The sequence below is a fragment of the Panthera pardus genome, unplaced genomic scaffold (assembly GCF_024362965.1).
Source record: "Panthera pardus isolate Hobbes unplaced genomic scaffold, ASM2436296v1 HiC_scaffold_2, whole genome shotgun sequence".
NCBI lineage: Eukaryota > Metazoa > Chordata > Mammalia > Carnivora > Felidae > Panthera > Panthera pardus.
Window position 1 is genome coordinate 130,426,981 of NW_026526765.1, and position 22,590 is coordinate 130,449,570.

Genomic DNA, 22,590 nt, shown 5'->3' on the forward strand with positions numbered 1-22,590 from the left:
TATTTTAGCATCTTAACCCAATTTCCTTTTAGAGTCTTGGGCCATGAAATGAGGACAACAGGCATCAAAACTTTTTGCAATTTAAAAGTTTGTTTTCGAGAGAGAGAGGGAGACATAGAATCCCAAGCAGGCTCCAACCTGTCAGCACAGATCCCGATGCAGGGCTCTAACCCACAAACCGTGAGATCATGACCTGAGCCGAAGTTGGGACACTTAACCGACTCAGCCACCCAGGTGCCCCTGAAATATTCTTCCTAGTCTTCTCATTGATTTTTCTATTTTAGGACCAACATTACTTCGCAAGATGCACCCAAACCTACCGGACCTATGCACAAGTGCAGTGGAGAGTTTCTAACTGGATGTACTGGTCAGTGTGTACACATTCTTTGTCCTCAGTCAGGGTTTCTCAGTGGTGGCACTCTGACATCTGGGGGCTGGATAGATGTTCGGTAGCACCCCTCCCTGAAGATGTGACAATGTCTCCAGACACTGCCAAGTTTTTCCTGGGGAGCAAACTTGCTGTCGTGTTGGAAATATTCCAGAACTGCTTAATATGGTAGCTCACCGCTTCCTTACTATGTGGCTACAAATTTAAATTCTCTTTTAAAAAGCGACGGGTTGACAGTAATCACAACTGAAAATACAAGAATGCTAAAAAGGGGCTCTAAGAGAAATGAAAAACCAAACCAGGATGGAAAGAAAACATTTATTGAATCAAAATCAATACTTTCTTTTTAATATCTACAAGCCAACACTGAATGAACACAATGTACAAAAAAAGTATGCTTATATTATAAAAATATGTCAATTTCATCTTCTGGGAGCTGAGCAGAAGTCATTTTAAACAAAATCAAGGCAAACTTGCTCTCTATAATGAAACTGCTATAATTTAATAACAAAAGTAAAAGCTAATATATACTCATAAAGTATCTCCAAAGGCCCACTTGAAAGGCGATAATGCTGCACTGGAAATGCCAAACCCCATCACCACAGTTAACGTTCCCGGTCTGTGCTTACTGGCACCACTTCATGCCTCCACCAGGGGAAAGCAGCTCTTGTACAGAACGCAGATCACTCTTAGAATCCGTGGCATCAGTTAACCCTTGTTTCAGCAAACCACTAACAGTCAATCCTGTTTATTTAGACTCAATTTTAAAATGAGACATGTTGCCCAAAATTTACAATTCCACTTAGGATGTGGGGAAGCTGCACCTTTCACACTCTTATCTTTAACCCTCCCTAGAAAATCTGTGTCCAAGATTAGTATGTTAAAACTGTACTTGTCTCCTTGAATTTACTGGCACCTTCCTTGGCATATGTTCTTGCACACAGTGTGGCTACTGCAGGTCAGTTACACGCCGAGGAGCATAGTGATGCTCCTGGAGTATTTGGTCCACACAGAAGATGTTAATTAGAAAAAGAGTAACATCAAATCATGAATTCAGCAAAAAGGAGCATGGCTCCCTGTGCTGTGATCCCAGGAGTTATAAGACAAGTATAAAAGTTATACGAATTTTAAAAGTCAAAATAGACTAAAGAGCATCAGTACTGACAAGGCCAAGGTCAGCAAATTCCAGAATGCAGTATCCACAGAGTAAATTAAACTAACTGCCTATTTTTACTATTAAGCATAGATGTTTTTTTTCACAGATTCTCTCTCCGTGTGGGGTTGACACCTAAGAAGACTCAAAAGTGCAGAAACACAAGCACCGAGTTACCTAGCACCCCCACTGCACTGGGTAACTTAAATTCAAAAGCACTGATGGAGAGAAATGCTTGCCTGTTTTGCCTATAAAAACCCATTATTTATCCAGTTACCTAATTTCCTGGCTGTCTACATTTTCAATTAACCCCACCTGCTGCATAAAATGCTAACCCTACAAAGTGTAGTCAGAACTGAATTAGACATTGGATTTAAACATTTTAATAAGACTACAAAACCACTAACTGTCTTAACACTACACCCTCATAGGGAAGGAAAAGTACTTACAGAATTATCTGAAATATACATAATTTGTGAAGAACAAACATTTTGGAGCCTGAGCAAAGGTTTCTCACCCATGTCCTAAAGAATCACCAGCCAGACTGTTTTCACGAGCAACGATTCAGTCAAGTCACTAAATAGCTCTTGGTAACTTCCACTACCCTGAAAGAAGTCTGAATATGGAAAGGCCAAGGACTCTAGAGTCTGAAGTTAGGAGTACCGGCCAGGACTTGAACAAACTGTTAGTGGAAACAACTGGATCCCATAAAACTAAAATAAAAACAAGTAAAAACAGAATGAGTACACAATGAGACTGGATGAGGGCATCACCCCAACACGCTGATACACAACCATACCTGTTTACAATCCCAGGTCCTTGCTCTCAAAATAAATATATTGAACATTTACAACCAAATGAATGCCTTATGAATGCCAGATTTTAACTTTAAAAGAAGCTACAGTTAGGCCTCTTTGTGTGAAACTGACGAGACTTGGTGCCACAGCTAACCTTTCTCTAATAGCAGCAGTTACCCTCAGCCCACAGCAGCAAAGAAATACTCCTTTCTGGCATCCCATGGGCTCCCATATGAAGCAACTTCATAAAGCATGCAGATATCTATTCTGCTCAAGTTTCAAATGAATAAAAATGATCATTGTGCTTGTGGATGTCATACCTTCCAAAATATACATAAATGGTGACAAATTAACAAATAATAGCAGGTCCTACCTTACCAACAAACTCATAAGGCAGAGGGTTGGAGATGGAAGAGAAATGTTTCAAATGGCAAAAAAAAAAAAAAAAAAAAAAAGCAAAACAGTGCTAGCATTCACAAAAAAGATCATGCTAAGATCAGATCCATATTGGTAAAAATTAAGCCACAATCCAAAGTCTGTGAGTCCAAAGGCATGCATGCCAGCTGAAGGAAATGCAGGGTTCATCTGACAACAGCTTCTTCAGAGTAGAACAAGAACATCTCACTGGAGAAATCACAACAGGGTGAACAAGATGCCATCACACTTCTTTTTGTATTTGAAAAGGAATCACAACAACAACAAAATTAAAGAAGAGTGAAAAGAGAAAACACAGAAATTCACAATGACCTATAAAACCAAAAGAAAAATCCAAATTATTTTTACACTTTAAGGATTCATCCTTTACAAATTAAACTAGACAACTCTTTCAAAGTTTATCATGAAAAATATATTAATAACGCTGTGTAAAATATAAAGGTACTTCATGATATACGGCATTCCCCACAGTATCAATACTCAAATCAGTAATTTCACTTTTGTTTAAGGGACACAATCTGTCAAAGCCTCCTTCCCAACTGGATGTCTTAAAGCATTTGAGAAGAGCAACCTAAAACTAATACTCAAAGTAAAGTGCCTACAACGATCACTAGAAACACTCAACGGAGTAATAGATGTTTGCCCTTTTTCAGTAATTCACAATTTCTAAAGAGAACAAAGTATGTATGTTTTAACTCCAAGCCCTCACAAGCTATGCTGTTGGCGTGTGGGAGCTGGGTACTCACTGGAGAAGGGACGCGGGGCTATCCAGCCTTCGTGTCCACAAGCTGCATCTGTGCACTGGCGGCCATGCCACCCCCATAGCCCCCCTTGGACTGCATCTGGTTCTGGATGGAGCTAACCTAGAACAAGACAGAAACAGAACCAAGTCAGCAACTAGGGACAATGCAGCAGATGCTGGTCTCAACATTCCAGCTGAGCAGTTGTGGAAAGCATACTTCCTATAGAAAAAAATTCCATTTTTATAGACTTAAATTTTTATTTTAATTTTATTTTTGAGAGAGATCGCGAGCAGGGGAGGGACAGAGAGAGAGGAAGACACAGAATCTGAAGCAGGCTCCATGCTCTGAGCTGTCAGCACAGAGCCCAATGCTAGGCTTGAACTCACGACCAGTGAGATCATGACCTGAGTCAAAGTTGGACGCTCAACCAACTGAGCCACCCAGGCGGCCCTAGACTTAAATTTGTCTGATTGCCCTGAGGCAAGTTGAGGAGGCTAGAAAACCACTTGCTGGGCCACCTCTTTCTCTCCCCATTTACCAGTGACAAAATCCCTGTTCTGTAATTCACAATATACTTGGTAACACTTCAAAAACAGTCTAAAGTATACAGATCAACTCAACTTAAAGTATACAGACACCTCACGTATAGAACCACGTCCATTAGAGACAAAAATAATTATGAATGAAATTGGACCAAAGATCAATTTTTAAAGTTCCATGTGATAGGATTTATATACTTGATAGTGTTAAAGTTAGGCATCCAAAGACTTGGATGGTAGTCCAAATGTATTCATTAATATGGTTAACTCTGGGTGAAGTATTTATTCTCTCTAAAGGTAAGTCTTCCTATCGGTAAAAGAGTCAACATGACAATCTGTCTTAACCACCCAAAAGGGCTGTTTTCTGATGTATGAGATACATAAATGGTGCGGTATTTTCTCTCTTACTGGGCTAAAACAAAGGTGCATAAACTTACTGGCAAGTTGTGAAGTACCCTAAGTGTATCATCCATTATTCCAATCTTACTTCATACCCCACTGGAAGCAGTGAATGAGAGAATCAGGCTAGAATGCTAGAAAAAGGAGAGGTAAGAAAGTGTCAGAGGTGTTGACCTAACTGTGAAGAGTCAGAGAGCCCTGGCAATCAGCTCAGCCAGCCAGTTGACACTTCCATGGTTCCCCAGGGAGGGGACACGACAGACAACATCCATTATTAATCTACTTATCAAATACTTAGTAAGCACTTAATAGAAAACATGACTTGTGTGGTGTTTTCACTGGTGATGCTGAGTCAGTAGGTTTAAAGAAAATAGTAAAGACTTGCCTATTTTCTGAGCAAGGCAGTTTTAAATATATTCTAACAGAAAAGCAAAAAATAAAATGCATAGCTTATTTAGAATCCAAAAGGATTTAAGTAAGAAAATGTAACTGGCTCTCAAATGGGTAATTTTTACCCATCTACTGAAAATTTTACTCACGTTGAACATCTTATTCTAGTGGTATCACATGTTTTATCTGTTTTCACATTATTTATAATGACTACTTTATTAAAAAAAAAAAAAAACCTGAAATCTACAGGCCAATTTATTTTCAATAAACATCCCCAGTCTGAGAAGGCCACAGTACAGTCCATATGCTACAGTTAAAATTCATGTTCTGCTCCTTTTTTGTGGTACAAAGTTGATTTTACCTACCAAATAATTTCCCACCTAACATGTTACTTTTTCTTAGATATTTTAGGGCCTATTTATAAAAAAAAAAAAAATACAATCTTTGTATTTTTACATAGTGGATTCATAATGTCATGCTAATTCTTACCAAGAAAAGAAACTGGTTTTCCTCCAAAACTCAATTGTTCAATTTCAAACCACAGGATTTAGGTTTTCTAATGTATTATTTTAACTGTGTCTGTATTTTAACACAGTAAGTCTACATTATTAAAACAGTCATGGAATCCTTTTCTAGCAAAAATTTAGTATAAAAGGTTATCTTGGGAAGAACAGTTTATTTAGGAGAAAACAAATTCCAAGTCATCTGACCATTCAATAATCCCGTATTGCACAGCTGTTTCATGTGCATCAAGCCATGTACCTAACACATGCTGCTCAGTCTAGGACAAACTAACAAGGCAAACTATTTCTTTGGATAAACAACATTTATGCTTTTGTCTCACTTACACTATTACTGCATGTAAGAGCAAAATTCTCTCACCATATCAGGCTCAGACAAGTTTTATCTATCAATGAGACTTTCAGGAAACTCAGCAATGGCATGATATTCAACCTGACAGAACTGACTAAAAAACCAAGCCCATGCCCAATAGGAGTCAGAAGCTGTTTGTCACTGTACAAACAAAAAACTAATGTCGGCAGTAAGTACAAAAAGCCTTTGGGAGACATATTTGGTTCTAATGAGCTATGACACTTTTTTAAAAATCCCATCCCTTAGCAGAGAAAGCTGCCTGGAGACAGCCAAGGGCCTGTTTTGATCCAGCTCCTTCAGATGAAGCAGAAGTAGACGCCCCTTCAAGAGTCCTTCCTGAAGTTCTACCTAAATCAACGGCAGCAATAGTCACCAACATCAATGACAGGCTCCTTGTAGAGACAAAATGATGAATAGGAATCTTAAAGGAAATTGTGAAATGTACATAAACAAGATTGAAAAAGTTAAATACCATGAACTAAAAATTTAATTCATTTTAAATTAAAATGAATTTTAAAAACCTGAACTGGGGAAGACATTTATTAAGAAATTAAAATTTGGGGCGCCTGGGTGGCTCAGTCAGTTAAGCATCTGCCTTCAGCGAGTCTGAGCCCGGCCATCAGGCTCTGTCTGTGCTGACCGTGCGGAGCCTGCATTGGATCCTCTGTTGCCCTCTCTCTCTGACTCTCCCCTGCTTGCATTGTGTCTCTAAAAAATAATAAACATTAAAAAAAAAAAAATTCATCAAAATTTGAAGCCATTCATTCTATTTATATGTATTAAAATAACCCTCTAAAGAAAAATCCTAGGTTCCCATTTGGTTATTTCATGCTGATCCAGGAAACAAAGCTACTGAATTTGTATTTTGATAGCAACCTGACACCTCTTACAACTCCACAAAAGCAGTTGAGCAAAACAAAGTACTTTTCCTACAGATTTAAAACAAACAAGCTGTTTCCTTTCCAGGAAGCTACAAATGTTATTCCTTTGCTTACCTAGTAACTGATGTGACAAACTTGTTTGCTGTATCCAGGATAACCATCTACCTATTTTAAAAGTCTCTGCTCTCTTGTAAAGTCTTTTGTTAATTCTGCCAAGTAAGCAGACAACGGGCAATTCGCTATCTATAAAAGTCTTACTCATTTTCTGGTTCTAAACACTTCAGAGACCATTTAGGTATATTAGTTTACTTTAGATTTTGGGCAAAGAGGCTCCTGATACTTAGTGGCTTATTACTTCAGGGCAATAATGAGCCAGAGCCCTGACAAACCCTCATTTGGTGCTGCTTCTATTCTAGTGCACTGTTTTCCTCTCGGATGAAAATTAAGAAATATACAAGTTCAAGTGAATAAATCTAAAGTCTATTCTGAAATACACTGAAATCTCTATAAATAAGAGCAAATATGCACAAATTTTAATCCTCTGCTTAGTATCTAAGTTATTTACATTTCAGTGATGAATAAATCACATTCTAGTATCAAGTAAAGGCTAATATTTTATAAGGTAAAAGTGATAAACAGGTCTGCAAAAGGCAACTAAGTAAATTTAAGAGAACAGAAAGATTAATGTTACTAAAAGGCTGGTGTTCAAGTCCTTTAAAGTATTTTTTCAGGAGAAAGGCAGAAATAAATGCATAGTTTAGCAAGTTAGAGAAGAGATTAAATTTTCACTGCTTATTTTCTTCTCTATATACTCAGGTTATGTATTTATATTCAGTGCCTACACATTCAATGAGCATTGTATCACCATTAAGAATGTATGTACCTGTCATACAGATGACACAGGTCTATGCCCCAAGACCCCATCTGTATCTTCCATCAAAACACTTACGGAATTCATTCCACTGAACAGGTCTCCTGATCCTACATGAGCTGTGTGCACAAAATTTGTTGGCTCTCCAATCATACTTCGGTCAATCCGCCGGCGCCTTTTCTACAATATAGGGAATAATGTGTTGAGAGATGGATTTTATTAGCAACAAACTTAGTCTGGTCGATTTATATACTACAGATGAATGATTTTAATAACATAATAAAATTTGCCCAAGACACCAGGATCCTGAAATCTTGGACTACCACAATTACCTCATATGATGAAATCCCGAGAGATACATGCGCACGTGTGCACACACACACACACGACCCGTAAAGCAAAACAACATATTATTATTCAGAATTTAAAATAGATTTTTTGGCATAGCTTTAGCCACTGGCTTGTTTGCATAATAACCATTTAGGTTTCATTGTTTAAAAAAAATAAGACAAATGTAAAATTATCATCAGTCGCCACTATTGTTAGCAAAGAATACAGTGTGATTTGAGTACAACACTCTGATTTTTAACATCACTTTCTAGCTTTCATGGTTAACTGACGTTATTTTGATGGTTATTATTACTTAGATTACACCCAAAAACTCTTCCACACTGAAATAAATCAGCTGCTCCGTCTGGAGGAGATCTGGTCCTAGCCTGTTCACTCTTTTCGGGTCTGCACTGACTGGGAATGAAAGCCTATCCAAACTCATACTAGGCTGGGCCTTAGTAAGTCCTAATTTCTGACAACCACCTCTGACAGGGTACAGAATCCTATTTCCCAGTAACTTGTGCTACCAGCTACAATCCTTCCCTCACCAATATGCCCATTCACCCATTGAGAGGTATTTCCAGGGTAACTGTTTTACTTATCGTGAGATCATGAGAATCATGAGATCCTTCCAGAGACCAAGGTTATCTAATATATTCTAGAAATTGGAGTGTATCTACATCCACTGAAAGGTTGCTAGAATCCTGATAAATCCTAGAAACAAGACAGACTCAAGCAACAGCCCCTCATGATTAAAAATTTATTTTCTACAAAGCCACACAAATGGAGGGTTCATGCATTAATTTTAGGAGCCACCAAAGATTGTTTTTACTGTCCTCTAGTTTTTACTGCTACTGTTTAGAATCCCAAAAGAAGCTTGAGCTTTTCCCTGGAAATACTTATGTTCATCCTCACAGTTCAACAGTGACACTGGACTACCTCCAAGTTCATTGGTTTTTTCCATCCAGGGTTCTATATGGCAGGTGGTGGTCCTTGTCTATCTGAACCTAAGTTTTACTGTCTCTTGGGAAAGTTTTCTTCTATTATGTTTTTTAATAATGCACCTTATGTTCCTTTTTGTAATTTCTGTAGTTCCTGTTATGTGCACAGTGGATTGTGTATATTTTCATCCATTATTTTTATTTCTCTTTATAGTTTTACTGTACTGGAAAGTAACTTTACTCGATTCTCTTTGGGAATCCACTAATTTTTTCCTATAGGCCAAGACAGTAAGTAAGCCATTCAGTCTGTCATAGCTTCAATTCCACTCTGGTCCTTTTGGCACAAAAGCAGCTACAGACAATGCATAAACATATTAAGTGGAGCTGTGTTCCAGTGAGCATTTATTTAAACAAACAAGTACCAGGCCCAATTTGGACCATAAGCAGTAGTTGGATGATCCCAGTTCTAGACCATTTTTTTAGTAGATATGTATTATTTCTCATTTATGGTTATCTTTTCAGAAGCTTTGTTATGAGAGGACATCACTGCAATATTTTCTAATCTGAGAATTTGTATTATAGGTTTTCATTTTTCCCTCTCAAAATGCTTGACTGTATGGATTATAGTCTGTAAAATTCGGAGCAAAACATTCTCATTCGTGTACTTAAAGCCCCATTTAGTTACTTCAAGTCCCTTTCTGAAGGGTTCATAAATTCAATCATTCTTTTGGGGCCCTGCTTCCTAGGATTACAGAAAATTTTCATGTTATCAGAAAACCAAGGGAAGGTATCACATTCTTCAATTTTCTGTCAGCACAAAGGCACAGATTTCCTGCTTTTTATTATATGTTCCTACTTCAGGTGTCCTAAAGGAGCCTCAGACTGCCGACCCCTCCATCAGACCTGACACCCACAGCATCTTTTCATCAGGGAGCCCCATATCAGCAATGCACCATCCTTCCCACTCTGTTTTCCATCTTTTCCCCAGACTCCTAGTTTATCTATTTCTATCATCCCATTTAACGTACTTCCCTTCACACTATTCTCATCTGGGATAACACAGCATAAACGAGCCTTAAGAAGTAATGCTACCTTCTCTTTTCTAGGATTCATGTAGGGAAAGAAGAAGCTAATGATAGTCTTGCAGCTTTTTTCATCTTGGCTACCCTGTTACATTCCAGTGAATTTGTGTGTGAGAAAGTTGTTTGTCCAGGCACAACCAAATAATTTACGTTTGCCAGCAGAAGACAAGAATTTTCTCAGTACCCAGGCAAGACAAATTGTTGGGGCTTCTTCCCCAGTAAACCCCTTGACTGATAGAAAAGACTTCTAGCTTCCTGGCACCCTCCACAAAGCAGGAAAGGGTGGATGGCTCCAAGTGAAGAAAAAGATAGCAGTTAAGTTCCATGGGATAATGGCATTTGCAGACCTACAGACTTTTCCTCCTAGGGCTTGTGCAACCAGCTTGCAGGTGCAACAGCTCATGACAGCAGAGGGTGCCACTCAGCTCAGCCAGAGGGCCCTCTTAGGCAGACAAGTGACAGGCATATTTCAGAAAGAAAGATCTACTTCAGGCCACTGGCAGTCTTGACCATCCCTTGCCCTGTGAACACACAGGAGCAACTTCTCAAGCTGGATCTTCATCATTGCCCCTGTAAGGTATGTTTGTCTTAGCAGAAGGCTACACTTGGCCCACAGCTTCACATGAAGTGATTCATTCTAACAAATGGATTACTGCAGGAAGATGGTGGGAGAAGAGTCAGCACTCAGGCCATCACCCAACCCTTTCCAGAAAGGTCTCCTGAAAGGAATTAACAAATGGATCAGCTTGTGAATCAAATTCTAAGACTAAAACATTCTGAATTTTGAGGGAGGATGTTCAACAGAGACTATTCTCTTAATGAAAAGCAAAGAACAAATAACTAATTTGTAAATCTGAGAACAGTGAGTACTGAGTTCAGAGTCTGGCTTTCCCTTACATACTGGAATGTTTCTTCATGCCGTGTAATCCGATACTGATTTAAGGTACAGACGTTGAAGCTTTCAGTCCTTCCTTCCCTGATAACATGGCAAGTTGGTTTTAAAAGCCACTTTGTGATATCTGCAGCTGGCAGGGAGGCTGGAGGGGCCAAAGGAGAAGTTATTGCAGTAATGTTGGTGGAAAGAGAGGACTTGGATTTAGCTGACAGCAGGTGAAAGGGAAAGAACTGGGTGGATTTAAAAGGTATTTAGGGGGCAAGATCAACAGCATTTGGTTGCTGACTGGATTTGAGAAGGGAGAGCCAGAAGTTAAGAATATCTGAGAACAATGTGCACAATTCACGGGGTCAGAGAATACTGGAAGAGGGCCAGACTTTAGGAAGAACATGAAAGAGTTTAACACACACTGAATTTGAGTTATCTGTGAGACATGCAAGTGAAGTTACCAAGAGGGCAAGTTGGATACACGGATATAGGATTCTGAAAGAGGCTAAACTAGAGATAAGAAATTAAGTCTCACCACTCAGCACAATAAATTTTTTTAATGTTTACTTTTGAGACAGAGAGCCATCAGGGAAGGAGCAGACAGAGAGGGAGACACAGAATCCGAAGGAGGCTCCAGGCTCTGGGCTGTCAGCACAGAGCCCGACATGGGGCTCAAACCCACAAACCATGAGATCATGACCTGAGCCAAAGTTGGACGCTTACCTGACTGAGCCACCGAGGCACCCCTCACCAGCACAATAAAGGTGTACAAGTTAAGGGGACTTCTGAGGGAGACAAGTGCACAGAGGAATCCTAAAGTTGGACAGAGAAAAAAAATCCCTCAAAGGACACGACAAAGAAAATGCCTGAAAAGGAGGAGGAAAATCAGGTGCGTCCTCTTCTAGGTGTCATGGAGTGATGAGGCAAACAGTGGAAAGCTGGGGAGAGGTCAGGTCAAGGCTGGAATATGTCTGCATATTCAGATTCAGCAACATGCAGTGAGCACCTTCGTGAGGGCTAAGAGTGGAAGACCACTGAGGGGGCAGACAAGTGTGTAGGAGTCAGGAAACAGAGCGGTCAGACACAAACAACTGGACACGCCTAGGACAGGGACAAGAGGGCAGGCTGCAGCTGAAGGAAAAAAGCCGTTTTTCCATTTAAGATGAGAAAGACTGGATTTATGCTTAATTTCTGATAAGATGCAGTGAAAGAGACTCAAAGCAGAGAAAAATAATGATCAAGGTGGTAGGTTCCAGAGAAGGAAGGAAGGATAGATGCACACACAGACTGCAATGTTCTTTGGATCTGTGTTCTAACATTATCAATAAATCAAAAACCTAGATTCCAAATATAATTTATTTCAAAATACAAAAATGTATTATTTTTTAGTCACTGTGGACATTTAAGGAGTAGGACACCTCTGTGGTAAGACAGAGACAAGATTTAACTCATGGGTAAACAAGGGGAACTCCACAGTTGGGCCTCTGCAAAGAAAAACAGGAAATGGTGCACTCACTCTGATACGTATTAACTGCTGTCAGTAGCAGAGTCATCGGTTTTCCTGGAAACGTACTCTATTCTTTATAGGGAACTCTATTGAGAGTGTCAACCTTTTGAATAATTGTTGCTATCCTTGAAATACTGTTATTTTGCATAAGGTCGAGGAAGGAGACAAGGAAAAATGTCTCTTCACATTTACTGAATGTTACTGATGCCTCCTTAAAGCAGTTTAATCTTAGACACACATACTGAAATTTTTTTTTTTTTGAAGATTTTTAACCTCTACACCCAATGTGGGGCTCAATCTCAATGACCTGGGAATCAAGAGTCATGTGCTCTACTGCCAGAGACAGCCAGGTGCCACATACTGAAATAGTGTGGGATGAACTTGCTTTAAGTTTTCCAGCTGAGGCGAGAGGGTCACAGGTGACACAGGATGGGGCCCCCATCCACAGCTAGTGAAGCTGGGTGCTACATACCTGGGAGAGGCAGTTCTCTTCCCTGTTTCTGTGTACATGTGGTAATTTTCCTCATCAGTTTTTTTAAAGTAAGTTTTTAAAGACTTGTTATTTTAGTGAATTTTCTCCTACCTTTACAACTTAACACAAAAACCTAAGTCTTGTTTACTAGTAAAAACTATGTGACACGAGAATGAATAATAAACAATTCCTTTTCTGATTTCCACCAGAACTTTTGTCCTCCTGATACTTTACTTTTTTTTTTTAAGTTTATTATTTTTGAGAGAGAGAGAGAGCGCACGCATGAGTGGGGGAGGGGCAGAGAGAGGGAGACACAGAATCTGAAGCAGGCTCCAGGCTTGGAGCTGTCAGCCCAGAACCTGACTCAGAACTTGAACCCATGAACCGCGAGATCATGACTTGAGCCGAGGTTGGACGCTCAACGGACTGAGCCACCCAAGCGCCCCATGCTACTTTACAATTCTAAAATCATACTCTACCTACTTCCTGTCTTCCTCCCCAAAACTACTGGCAGAGATTTTAGGTCCTTGAAAACTACACTGCAGAGCTCCCATGTGACACTGGAGCTGGCTACATCGTCACCTTAGGGTGTGTGTGCTATTCGCATCCATCATTCATGCACTCCCATCACATGTTCCTTCTCTCAAAATAAAATTATAGCTGAAAACTAAAAATGGCTTACACAGTAAGGCCCAGGGGCAAGGTGTTCAGTGTACTCAGGGCTTCCACAAAATTTCTCTACACTTTTCTCAGCTGTGCCCTCCTGTCAGCTTCATTGTCAGGCTGGTAGCCAACAGAGCTGCAGCAAGTCTAAGGCCTTCTGTCCATGTTTACTGACATACAGAAGAATAGCGCTTTATTAAAAACAAGACAAATTCCCCCCTGAGGTTTCCACAAAACTTCCTCTGGCATCTGAATTCTCTGCCCTGTCCTGAACCAACCCCTCTCATCCACAGAATGCCTTCCTTGAGCCAAACTCAAACCCAATCGCTGCAAAGGGACAGCAGTTCCCTATGAGCAGCACAGACCTAATCAGGAATCACCAGGAGCAGGGGGGTCTGCCACTCAAACGATGGCTCCTATACGACAGACGAGGGGGAGAATGGATGCTGTGGTTGTAACAATAATATCCCGCTAGGCAACCGTTAGTGAAATTACTAGTCAGATATTTATTTCAAAAACCTAGAATGTACAAAGTAGAGAAAGGATTACTCTGAGATTCTTCTTCCAACAGATCCCTCTTCTCTGGTTCCTCACTCATCCACTACCTTACATCTCTGTGCTTTTTTTGATCTTGTGTAAGCTGGCACCCTTGGTGTCTTTTCTTCCCTCTTGCACATCTTTACCTTATCAAGTCTATGCCGATAACTAGTGAGTCTATTTTCTACTTTCTGGGCTTGAGACTATACATTCAACTGCTTAGTGATGAGGCCAGAGGACACTCAAGCTTCTGCACTTAACGCACAACTTTCTTTGCATAGCCCATTCCTCCTCTTCAGTCCATGTTTGGTCAACCACATTTCTGCCAGTTATTTCCAGCCAGGTTTGAGGGCTGTCCCTCACCACTCCTTCTCCCTCATATGATCACATCCAATTAGCAAACTATCCTGGGGAGTCTGCCGCTTTCCTCCCTCCATCCCCACATAACTGCCACTACCTTATTTTGGGCCCTTGAGCCTCTCACCTACGTCAATGCAGGAGCCAGGAGTCCCTCACTTATCTGGTTCCAGTTTTACAGTGTTCTTTCCCCTTCCAATATGCCTCACCCTGAATCTAGATGTACCTTTCCAAAGTACAAAACTGATCGTGTTACTCATTTCAAATCCCTCAAAGGCTTCCCAAATTTTCAGGATAAATAAAAAACTCCACAGGCTATGGAAATCCCATTTCTCTCTCTATCCTCATCTTCAACTACATTCTTCCATGCATTCTAAGCTTTCATCTGCTATTTCAAGTTCCCTAAGTATACTATGCTCTTCCACAACTCTGCATGGAAGATTCTTTCCTCCTGTTCCGTCAGTTCACTAACTCAGGCCTGACTCCTTTACTCCCTGGGATTACTCCCACTCAGGACTCCCTGACTGCCTTGTATTCACCTACTAAAGCAAAATTTACATCTCGCACCAAATTTAAACTGTCCCCTGGATAGGAGATGTGCTCCTATATAGGCAGGCATATAAAACGTGAATCCACAAGGGACAGGGCTATATATAACACACAGCAATCTATCAACAAACTTTTTATGAATAAATTTATGAATAGTACGACATTCATGTTTTCAACACACCTTTTTTAAACACATTTCTGCAGCAATATAAATACTCCCCCCCATAAATATTGCACTCTCATATTTCTTGAATATTAACCAAGTATAGCTTCTAGAGAAATAGTGATTACTTAATCACTTAAATAGAACTTCCTTCAGGACCATCTGGGCAGTTTAGTGTGCAAACACATGCCATTGAGGAACAATTTGTGGCCAAGCCCCACAGGGCAACAGGAGGCATAAGCTAAGAGCACAGGTAGGTACTTCTAGAAATGGGCACACAGTGAATAGAAAATGAAGGTGCCGGGGCACCTGCCTGGCTGTCAGAAGAGCATGAGACTTGATGTCGGGGTCCTGAGTTCAAGCCCCATGTTCAATGTAGAGATCACAAAAAAATAAATAGAACTTAAAAAAGAAAAAAATGAAAGTGCCACCTGAGGCAGTGAAAAAAGCTGGTGCCTTCAGGCTATTAGGTAGCAATCACTCACACCAGTGCATCCTAAGTGAATGAAGAACAGAAAAAGAAAGATATGCTACTGACAGCTTGGTGACCCAGACAAAATATAAGTGAACCCCACCCCCCCACCTGTGTATTTTATCAAATAAACCTATGATTCTCAGGAAATATCCTGGGGCCCCACACAATATTTTCAATTTGAGGGAAACCCAATGATATTCAACTTAGTAAATAAAGGTAATTCAAAATTGCAACATTATGAAAGAGAATGTCAACTACCTCCATTTTGACTTTAGGCTGTACTTTCTAACGGATTAAGTTCTCCTTTCCAGCTTATCTCTTAAATCAGGCAAAAGACCCTGTGGGCAAAGCATCCCCTGAAGGGAACAGAAACTACTCCCTTAAGCAATGAGCACTGTCCTGATCCACAAGACCCCATGTGACTGACTCCAAGACAATGATCAACTTGACCTTCAGTGCCCACCTGTTTGCATTCAACCATGTTTATCCCACATTATCCTTATATAAACCTGGTATTTTCGGCACTCTGGACAGGCTTTGAGACTTCAGTCTACTCTCACCCTAGTGTCGGACTCACTGAAATAAATTGTCTTGTTTCTCCCTGCCTTTGGATTTGATTTGTGGCAAGTGGCCAAACCTGGTCTGTTTGGGACCCCTGGAACCAGGTGCTCTTGTAGCCCCCTTCACTCCGGGCTACAATTAGACCATATGCTCTTTCTAATGGCACATCTCTGCAAAGCAGTGCTTTCTGTGGTTGCTGTGGAAAAAACCCAAGCATTGTACGAGAGACAATATGGAACTAGAAAAGAGAGTTGGTGGCATTCATTCTGATTCCATGGCTTGACAAGGACAGGCATTGGCATCCTGTCAGTAATCATGATTATATTCAAAGGAAATAAAAATTTTTTTCTTTCAATTTGTTACTTTTTTAAAGCAACCAAGATGTTAGGACATACATGTTTACCAAGTTGTCTGCACAAAACTAGTTAATACATCTGTAAAGAATTTCTCTTGGCTTAGAGGTGCCATGAAAAAAGTTACTCAAAGTATTAAGGGGACCAAAAAACAAACTTTGGGAACCTCTGAAATAAGTTTATGTTTTGAAATATTGACAGTATAACTAGGCAACAGGCATTTCTAAAACAGTAATTTTTTCTATGATACTGATTCCCTGGGGGCATGAGCTGCTTTTGAGAGGCCTATTAACCAACCAATCCATGTAACAGAAAAAACAGAGTAATAAAAGCTATAACATAAAGATGGATTTGAGATTTTTTTTTTTTTTTTGGAGCAAAAGGAAAGTGTGTCTTCACTTAGGCAAAAAATGAAAACAGTAGCTTTTATAGCACTAATATCAAAAAATACATGGAACACCCTCACCCCAAACCTATCCTCACTTGGCAACTGCCCATTATTCCTTAAGACCCAGATCGAACTCAACCTTCCGAGCATGGAGAGAAAAAGGCTATTTCAACCTTGCGAGCTCCTTGATCTGAGCATGGAGTGAAAAAGGCTATTTCTATCCTAGCACCTAAAACACCGTATCATAATCGATATACTCAGAGTTTGATTTCCCTAACATACTAAGAGTTACCCTATGGCCAGAGCTGTGCCTGACAATAACAAGAAATGACTGCTAAATGAGAAGAAGGCTTTTGAAATAGTGTCAGCTCATTTCTCTAAAACCTGTCTTATTCAGTATTATGACCAACTATTTCTCAAAGAACTATTTTATGTGAAAGACGTTTTTAAAAAGGGGGAAGGAACGCAAATTCTGGTGTTCCTATTTGTGCGCAAGTCACTTATCTGATAGCTTTTTTTTTTTTTTTTTATCTCTGCTTCACAGTAATGCCGTGTCCTAAAGACCTCAACTGTCATCACTATTTTGGTTTTATACTGGGTAGAACCTCAAAAGTAGTGGTTCTCAAACTTCTCTGTACATCAGAATTCCTGGAGAGTTTGTTAAAACACAGGCTGCATAGCTCTACCTGCAGGATTTCAGATACAGCAGGTTTGGGGAGGGACCAAAAATCTGCACGTCCAGCTGCAGGCCCCAGCTACTCTGATGGCTCAATGGTTTAGAAATACTGGTTCTAAAAACTTACAGGTGAATAGCTTAAAATAAATAATAGGTAATACTTAAGAGTCTTACTACATGCCAGGCACATTTCTAAGCACTTTAAACACAGGCACTCAATTGCTAATACCTTGAATATGTGATGCTTTAATATTGCCTTCAAATCTCAGCACCTCTGGCAATTCTCACTTAGTATCCTGACCTTTCCTCAAGTCCATGCATTATACTCCCATTTGTTCACCTGTTACACTCCCTGAATAAAATTTTAAACTTTATGTGGGTTTCTTTTTCCCCTTTATTTATTTAGAGAGAGACAGAAAGCACAGGAGTGGCAGACAGGGAGGGAAGAAAGGAAGGGAAGGAGGAGGGAGGGAAGGAGGGAGGGAGGGAGAGAGAATGAGAATTAAAGCTGACTCCACGCTGTCAGTGCAGAGCCTGACAAAGGGTTCAAACTCACAAACCATGTTATCATGACCTGAACTGAAATTAAGAGTCAGACCAGTAACTGACTGATCCATTCAGGCGCCCCCAATTTTTGTGTTTTTAAGTTACTTGGCAAGCCATTAGGTTGAATGGGTTTTTTTTTTCCATTCAAAATAACTCTACAACAACCAAGCCACCAATGGTGGTTTTTTTTTTAATTTTATTTTTTTAGTTAGACTTCACATCCAGCACTGAGCCCAATGCAGGCTTGAACTCACAACCCTGAGGTCAAGAACTGAGCTGAGATCGAGTGGGAGGCTTAAAGTACTGAGCCCCCCAGGCATCCCCATACAATGTTTTTTTAATCAATTTTTATCAGAAGACCCTAGGGGTGTCTGGCTGATTCAATCAGTAGAGCATGCGACTCTTAGTCTCAAGGTCAGGAGGCTAAGCCCCACTTTAGGTTTAGAGATTACTAAAACAATAAGTAAAAAAATAAAAGAAGAGCCTAATCAATGAAGCAATAATGAAACACTTCTTAACCAGCTATACCCTAGGGGCCACCAAAGAGGAGGCAGATACAAACTCCCATCTCTCAGTCTCTCCCTGGAAGCAGCCTATGTGCATACTTTAAGAGCTACTGTCTGAGTATCTGATTTTTAACAAGGCTCCATATCTAGGTCCCCTTTAGGACACTGACAGGTCATGGCATATGGTCAAGGATTAGGAACCACTAACAAAATCTCACAAGGTTTTAGAGAGAACCAAAAACTTCCACCAGGCTGGAATGATACACTTCAACTCCTACACAAGCCCAGTCCATCATGACTGGAAGAGGTGGTTCTTTGATATAATGGAAAAAACCAACACCAAGTCAAGGAAAATGAGAAAAGAGAAGAAAATTTTCCAAACTAAAGAACATGATAAAACTCCAGAAACACATCTTAATGAAATGGAGTTGATTTCCCTGAAACCACTAAAGATCTCAAAATAATGGTCATAAAGATGCTCACTAAGGTGAGGAGGACAATATATAAAAGAGAAACAATTTCCACAAAGAGAAAATAAGAGTGTACCAATGAGAAATCACGAAACTAAAAAATAAAATAACTGAAAAAAAATTAAACATTTTAACAAAAAACTAGCTCAAGTGGAAGAGACGATCAACAAACTCCTAAGATACCCCATGTTCACGAATCAAAAGGATTAGTATTCTTCACAAGTCCCTATTACCCAAAGCAATCTACAGATTCAATGCAATCCACATCAAAATTCCAATAACATTTTTCTCTTAAATAGAATAAACCATTTAACGTTTGTGTGGAACCCCGCCCAAAAAAAAAACACCTGAGCAGCCAGAGCAATCATGATAAAAAAAGAACAATGTTGAAAGCATCACACTTTCTGATTTTGCACTCTATCACACAACTACAGTAATCAAATCAGCATGCAATTGGCATAAAAACAGATACAGAGACCAATGGAACAGAGAGCCCCCAAATAATCCCAATCTCATATATGGTCCATTCACTTACATCAAAAGAGCCAAGAATATAGAACACAGAAAACTGGACAGCTACATGCAAAAGACTGCTATTTTATACCCAAAATTCAACTCAAAATGAACTGAAGACATGAACATAAAACCTGAAACCATAAAACTCCTAGAGGAAAACTTAGGGGATAAGCTCTTGGCAGGGATTCTTTGCATTTGACACCAAAAGCAAAACAACAAAACCAAAATAAGTGTGATTACATGAAACCGAAAAACTCAGGCACCACAAAGGACAATATGAACAAGATAAAATGGCAACCTACAGAATAGGACAAATTATTTGCACATCATTTATATGATAAGGGGCTAATATCCAAATACATTAAAAACTCACACAACCAATGTATTCTCTTTCTAAAGATCTTAATAACATTTTCTACAAAGGGCACGTGGGTGGCTCAGGTGGTTGAGCCTCTGACTTTGGCTCAGGTCATGATACCACATGAGCCATGATCTCATGGTTGATGAATTCGATCCCTACATCAGCCTCTGTGCTGAACGCTTAGAGCCTAGAGCCTGCTTCAGATTCTGTGTCTCCCCACCCCACAAACTCCCCTGCTCACGCATTTAGGGGCATGTGCTCTCTCTCTCTCAAAATAAATGAACATTTAAAAAATTTTTAAAGATCTGCTTTAAAAAATATTTTCTTTTCGGGGCACCTGGGTGGCTCAGTCAGTGGTGGTGCAGAGCCTGCTTGGGATTCTCTTTCTCTCTCTCTGGCCCTCCCCTGCTTGTGTGCTCTCTCTCTCTCTGTCTCTCAAAATGAAATAAAACTTTAAAATAATAATATTTTATTTTCTCTGACTTTATTGTAAAGATACAGCATATAACACAGCCGCAGTTTTTAGGGAGTTTCAATTGTGCAGGGGATTGGCCCCTACCTCTGCACTGTTCAAGGATCAAATGTATATACATACATCAAATCCATTACATTGCATACCTTAAATGAATATAATGTTATATGTCAATAAAATTGTGGGGGAAGAGGAGAAGAGCCTATTTCTACCTCACAGACTAGAAATAGTTAGGTCCATAGTTCTCTCAAATGGTCTACCTGTACACATTTTCATTGCTTACCTCTAGGCACTAACCAAGTTTTCTACAACGTACTTCAAATGTGAGTCATGGTTTTATTTAAATAATGATTGATAAATCACAAGCTTACCAGGATGATTATTCAGAGGTCATCTATAACCTATGTACAGATATCACTAATGACCTGACCTACCCAATCCACTATTTCCCATCTGTGTCCATAAGCCCCTTTAATGCTGAGTCAAACCACCTTTGAAGGTAGTCTGTAAATGACAATACATTATACTCTAAAAATAGTCCTTACTATTTAATACATTAAAACTGAAAGAAAATTTCTGCAAAAATCAATAGACATAAAAAGCTGCTACCCTGGAAAAAGGCATTGTCATTATTGACTTTAAAATATACAAAAATAAATGATTTATCAGAAGAGTTTATTACCTATTAACCAACATGTACCTAGTAAGTGTCAATACATTATTCAAAATGACACAACACTTATCATTTTAAGGGGAGGAAAGTGAAAACCATATGAATAAACTGTGATAGATAATACAAGTAGCTTCTACCTTTTACATTATCTTTCATAACAGATTTATTTAATGTGGCACAAAAGTCAAAAGGGCTTACATAGCTCAGCTTTGCTAAAACCCTGCTGAAAGTATGTAATTAGCACCAGAACTTGAGCCTTCTTTTACTTTTTCACTTTGGTTATTCTATCAAGGGGTTGTAAAATAGCCTCAAAGTTTATTTTAGAACTTGGTAAAGAAATACAAGTTTCTGACAGTATAAACTATCATTTACCAAAAGATAAAGAGTTGTTTTTACAATTCACATATCCTTAGCTCCTATTTCACTGATTCAGGTTTAACTTCTTTTTTTTTTTTTTTAATACAGTAAGCTTAGGGCATTCCAGACCTACAATCAATTTTCTATTGTTCTTAAAGGGTTTCATGCAGCTTTTTAACATGCTTATCAGAATGATTAACAGATATCTAAACTGACAAAGTGAGATTTATCCTTTTGCAAAAATAGACATAAATCTTATAATGGACACATGCCATTTTTCCTGCAAATTTTTTTTTCTGGAAACACCAGTCTCCTTCCTTTCCTTTCAGGAAATCACCTCTTCCCAAACCCAACCTTATGATTTTGACAGGCTGCCAACCACAACAGTCCACAACCCTGATTATAAGTGTGCGCATATGACACAGATTGCTCCAGAATCCTTCACTGGAAAGAACTAAACCAGGGAGAAACCCTTTCTTCCTCATGGTTGTGAAACTGACATGACGGACCTGGAGCTGAGGGTCACCATGTTTCCTATGAAGGAAAAACAACCACCTCTCGTCAGAAAGCAGCCTAAGTGCCAAGAATCAAGAAAGACAGAGAGGAGTCTTCACTGTGCCCCAGGCCCTGGATACAGATGTTTAAGAAGTCAGATCCAGCTTTCCCAGGACTAGTAATAATATGAGCTAATAAAACCACCTGTGGAAGTCTGATTTCTAAGATCATAACCAAAACCCCCCAATTAATAGTTTAAGGGACAAACTGAAGAGAAACCAGGGGTGAGATACTGCAGAGACTGGAAAAAAAAAAAATCTATTCTTCAATAACTTAGCCTACTTTACATTTCATATTCCACCATGAGGGTGAAACTTTTAAAAACAGTAAGGCTTTTCAGTATATGTATCAATTTATACTATATCTTCCGCTCTGGGGATGATAAACAATAATCTGCTGGCTTCTACATCTTGGTGCACACTCACCGGCATGCCAGCAGTGGCCCTGAGGTCAAAGGGCTTCTCTAAGCCCTTTCGATAAAAAGAGGAGAGCCACACCACATATCACCACAAAGAAATCAGAACACCCAACTAGAGTTACAAGCAAGGAATTACCTCAAAGTACAATAGGCAGGATATTTTGTGCTGGAAATGCACTGAAAATCCAATCCTGAGTACAGTCTTCTTTATTTTGCCTTTTAGAGTTTAGTAGAAACTAACCTTTTCCCACTCAATATAAATTTCACAGTTGGTAACAGATGAGAAGTTTGCAGGAGGCCTCAAAATTTG

General features: G+C 39.5%; 1 protein-coding gene across 6 annotated transcripts in view; it reads right to left on the reverse strand.

The window, feature by feature from the left end:
• Positions 1-692: 692 nt before the first annotated feature.
• Positions 693-22,590, reverse strand: part of CDC42SE2 (CDC42 small effector 2) — a 200,115-nt gene continuing 178,217 nt past the window's right edge. For 5 of the 6 annotated variants that reach the window (XM_053907514.1, XM_019422103.2, XM_019422105.2 and 2 more), the window contains 3 exons: positions 7,548-7,649; positions 3,520-3,636; positions 693-3,085 (listed from right to left, as the gene is read on the reverse strand). In XM_053907514.1, coding sequence (XP_053763489.1) covers positions 3,538-3,636; positions 7,548-7,649 — 201 coding nt within the window. In that variant the 3' untranslated portion in view covers positions 693-3,085; positions 3,520-3,537. The remainder of the gene's footprint in view (positions 3,086-3,519; positions 3,637-7,547; positions 7,650-22,590) is intronic. The other variant, XM_053907516.1, reaches the window with a different exon arrangement.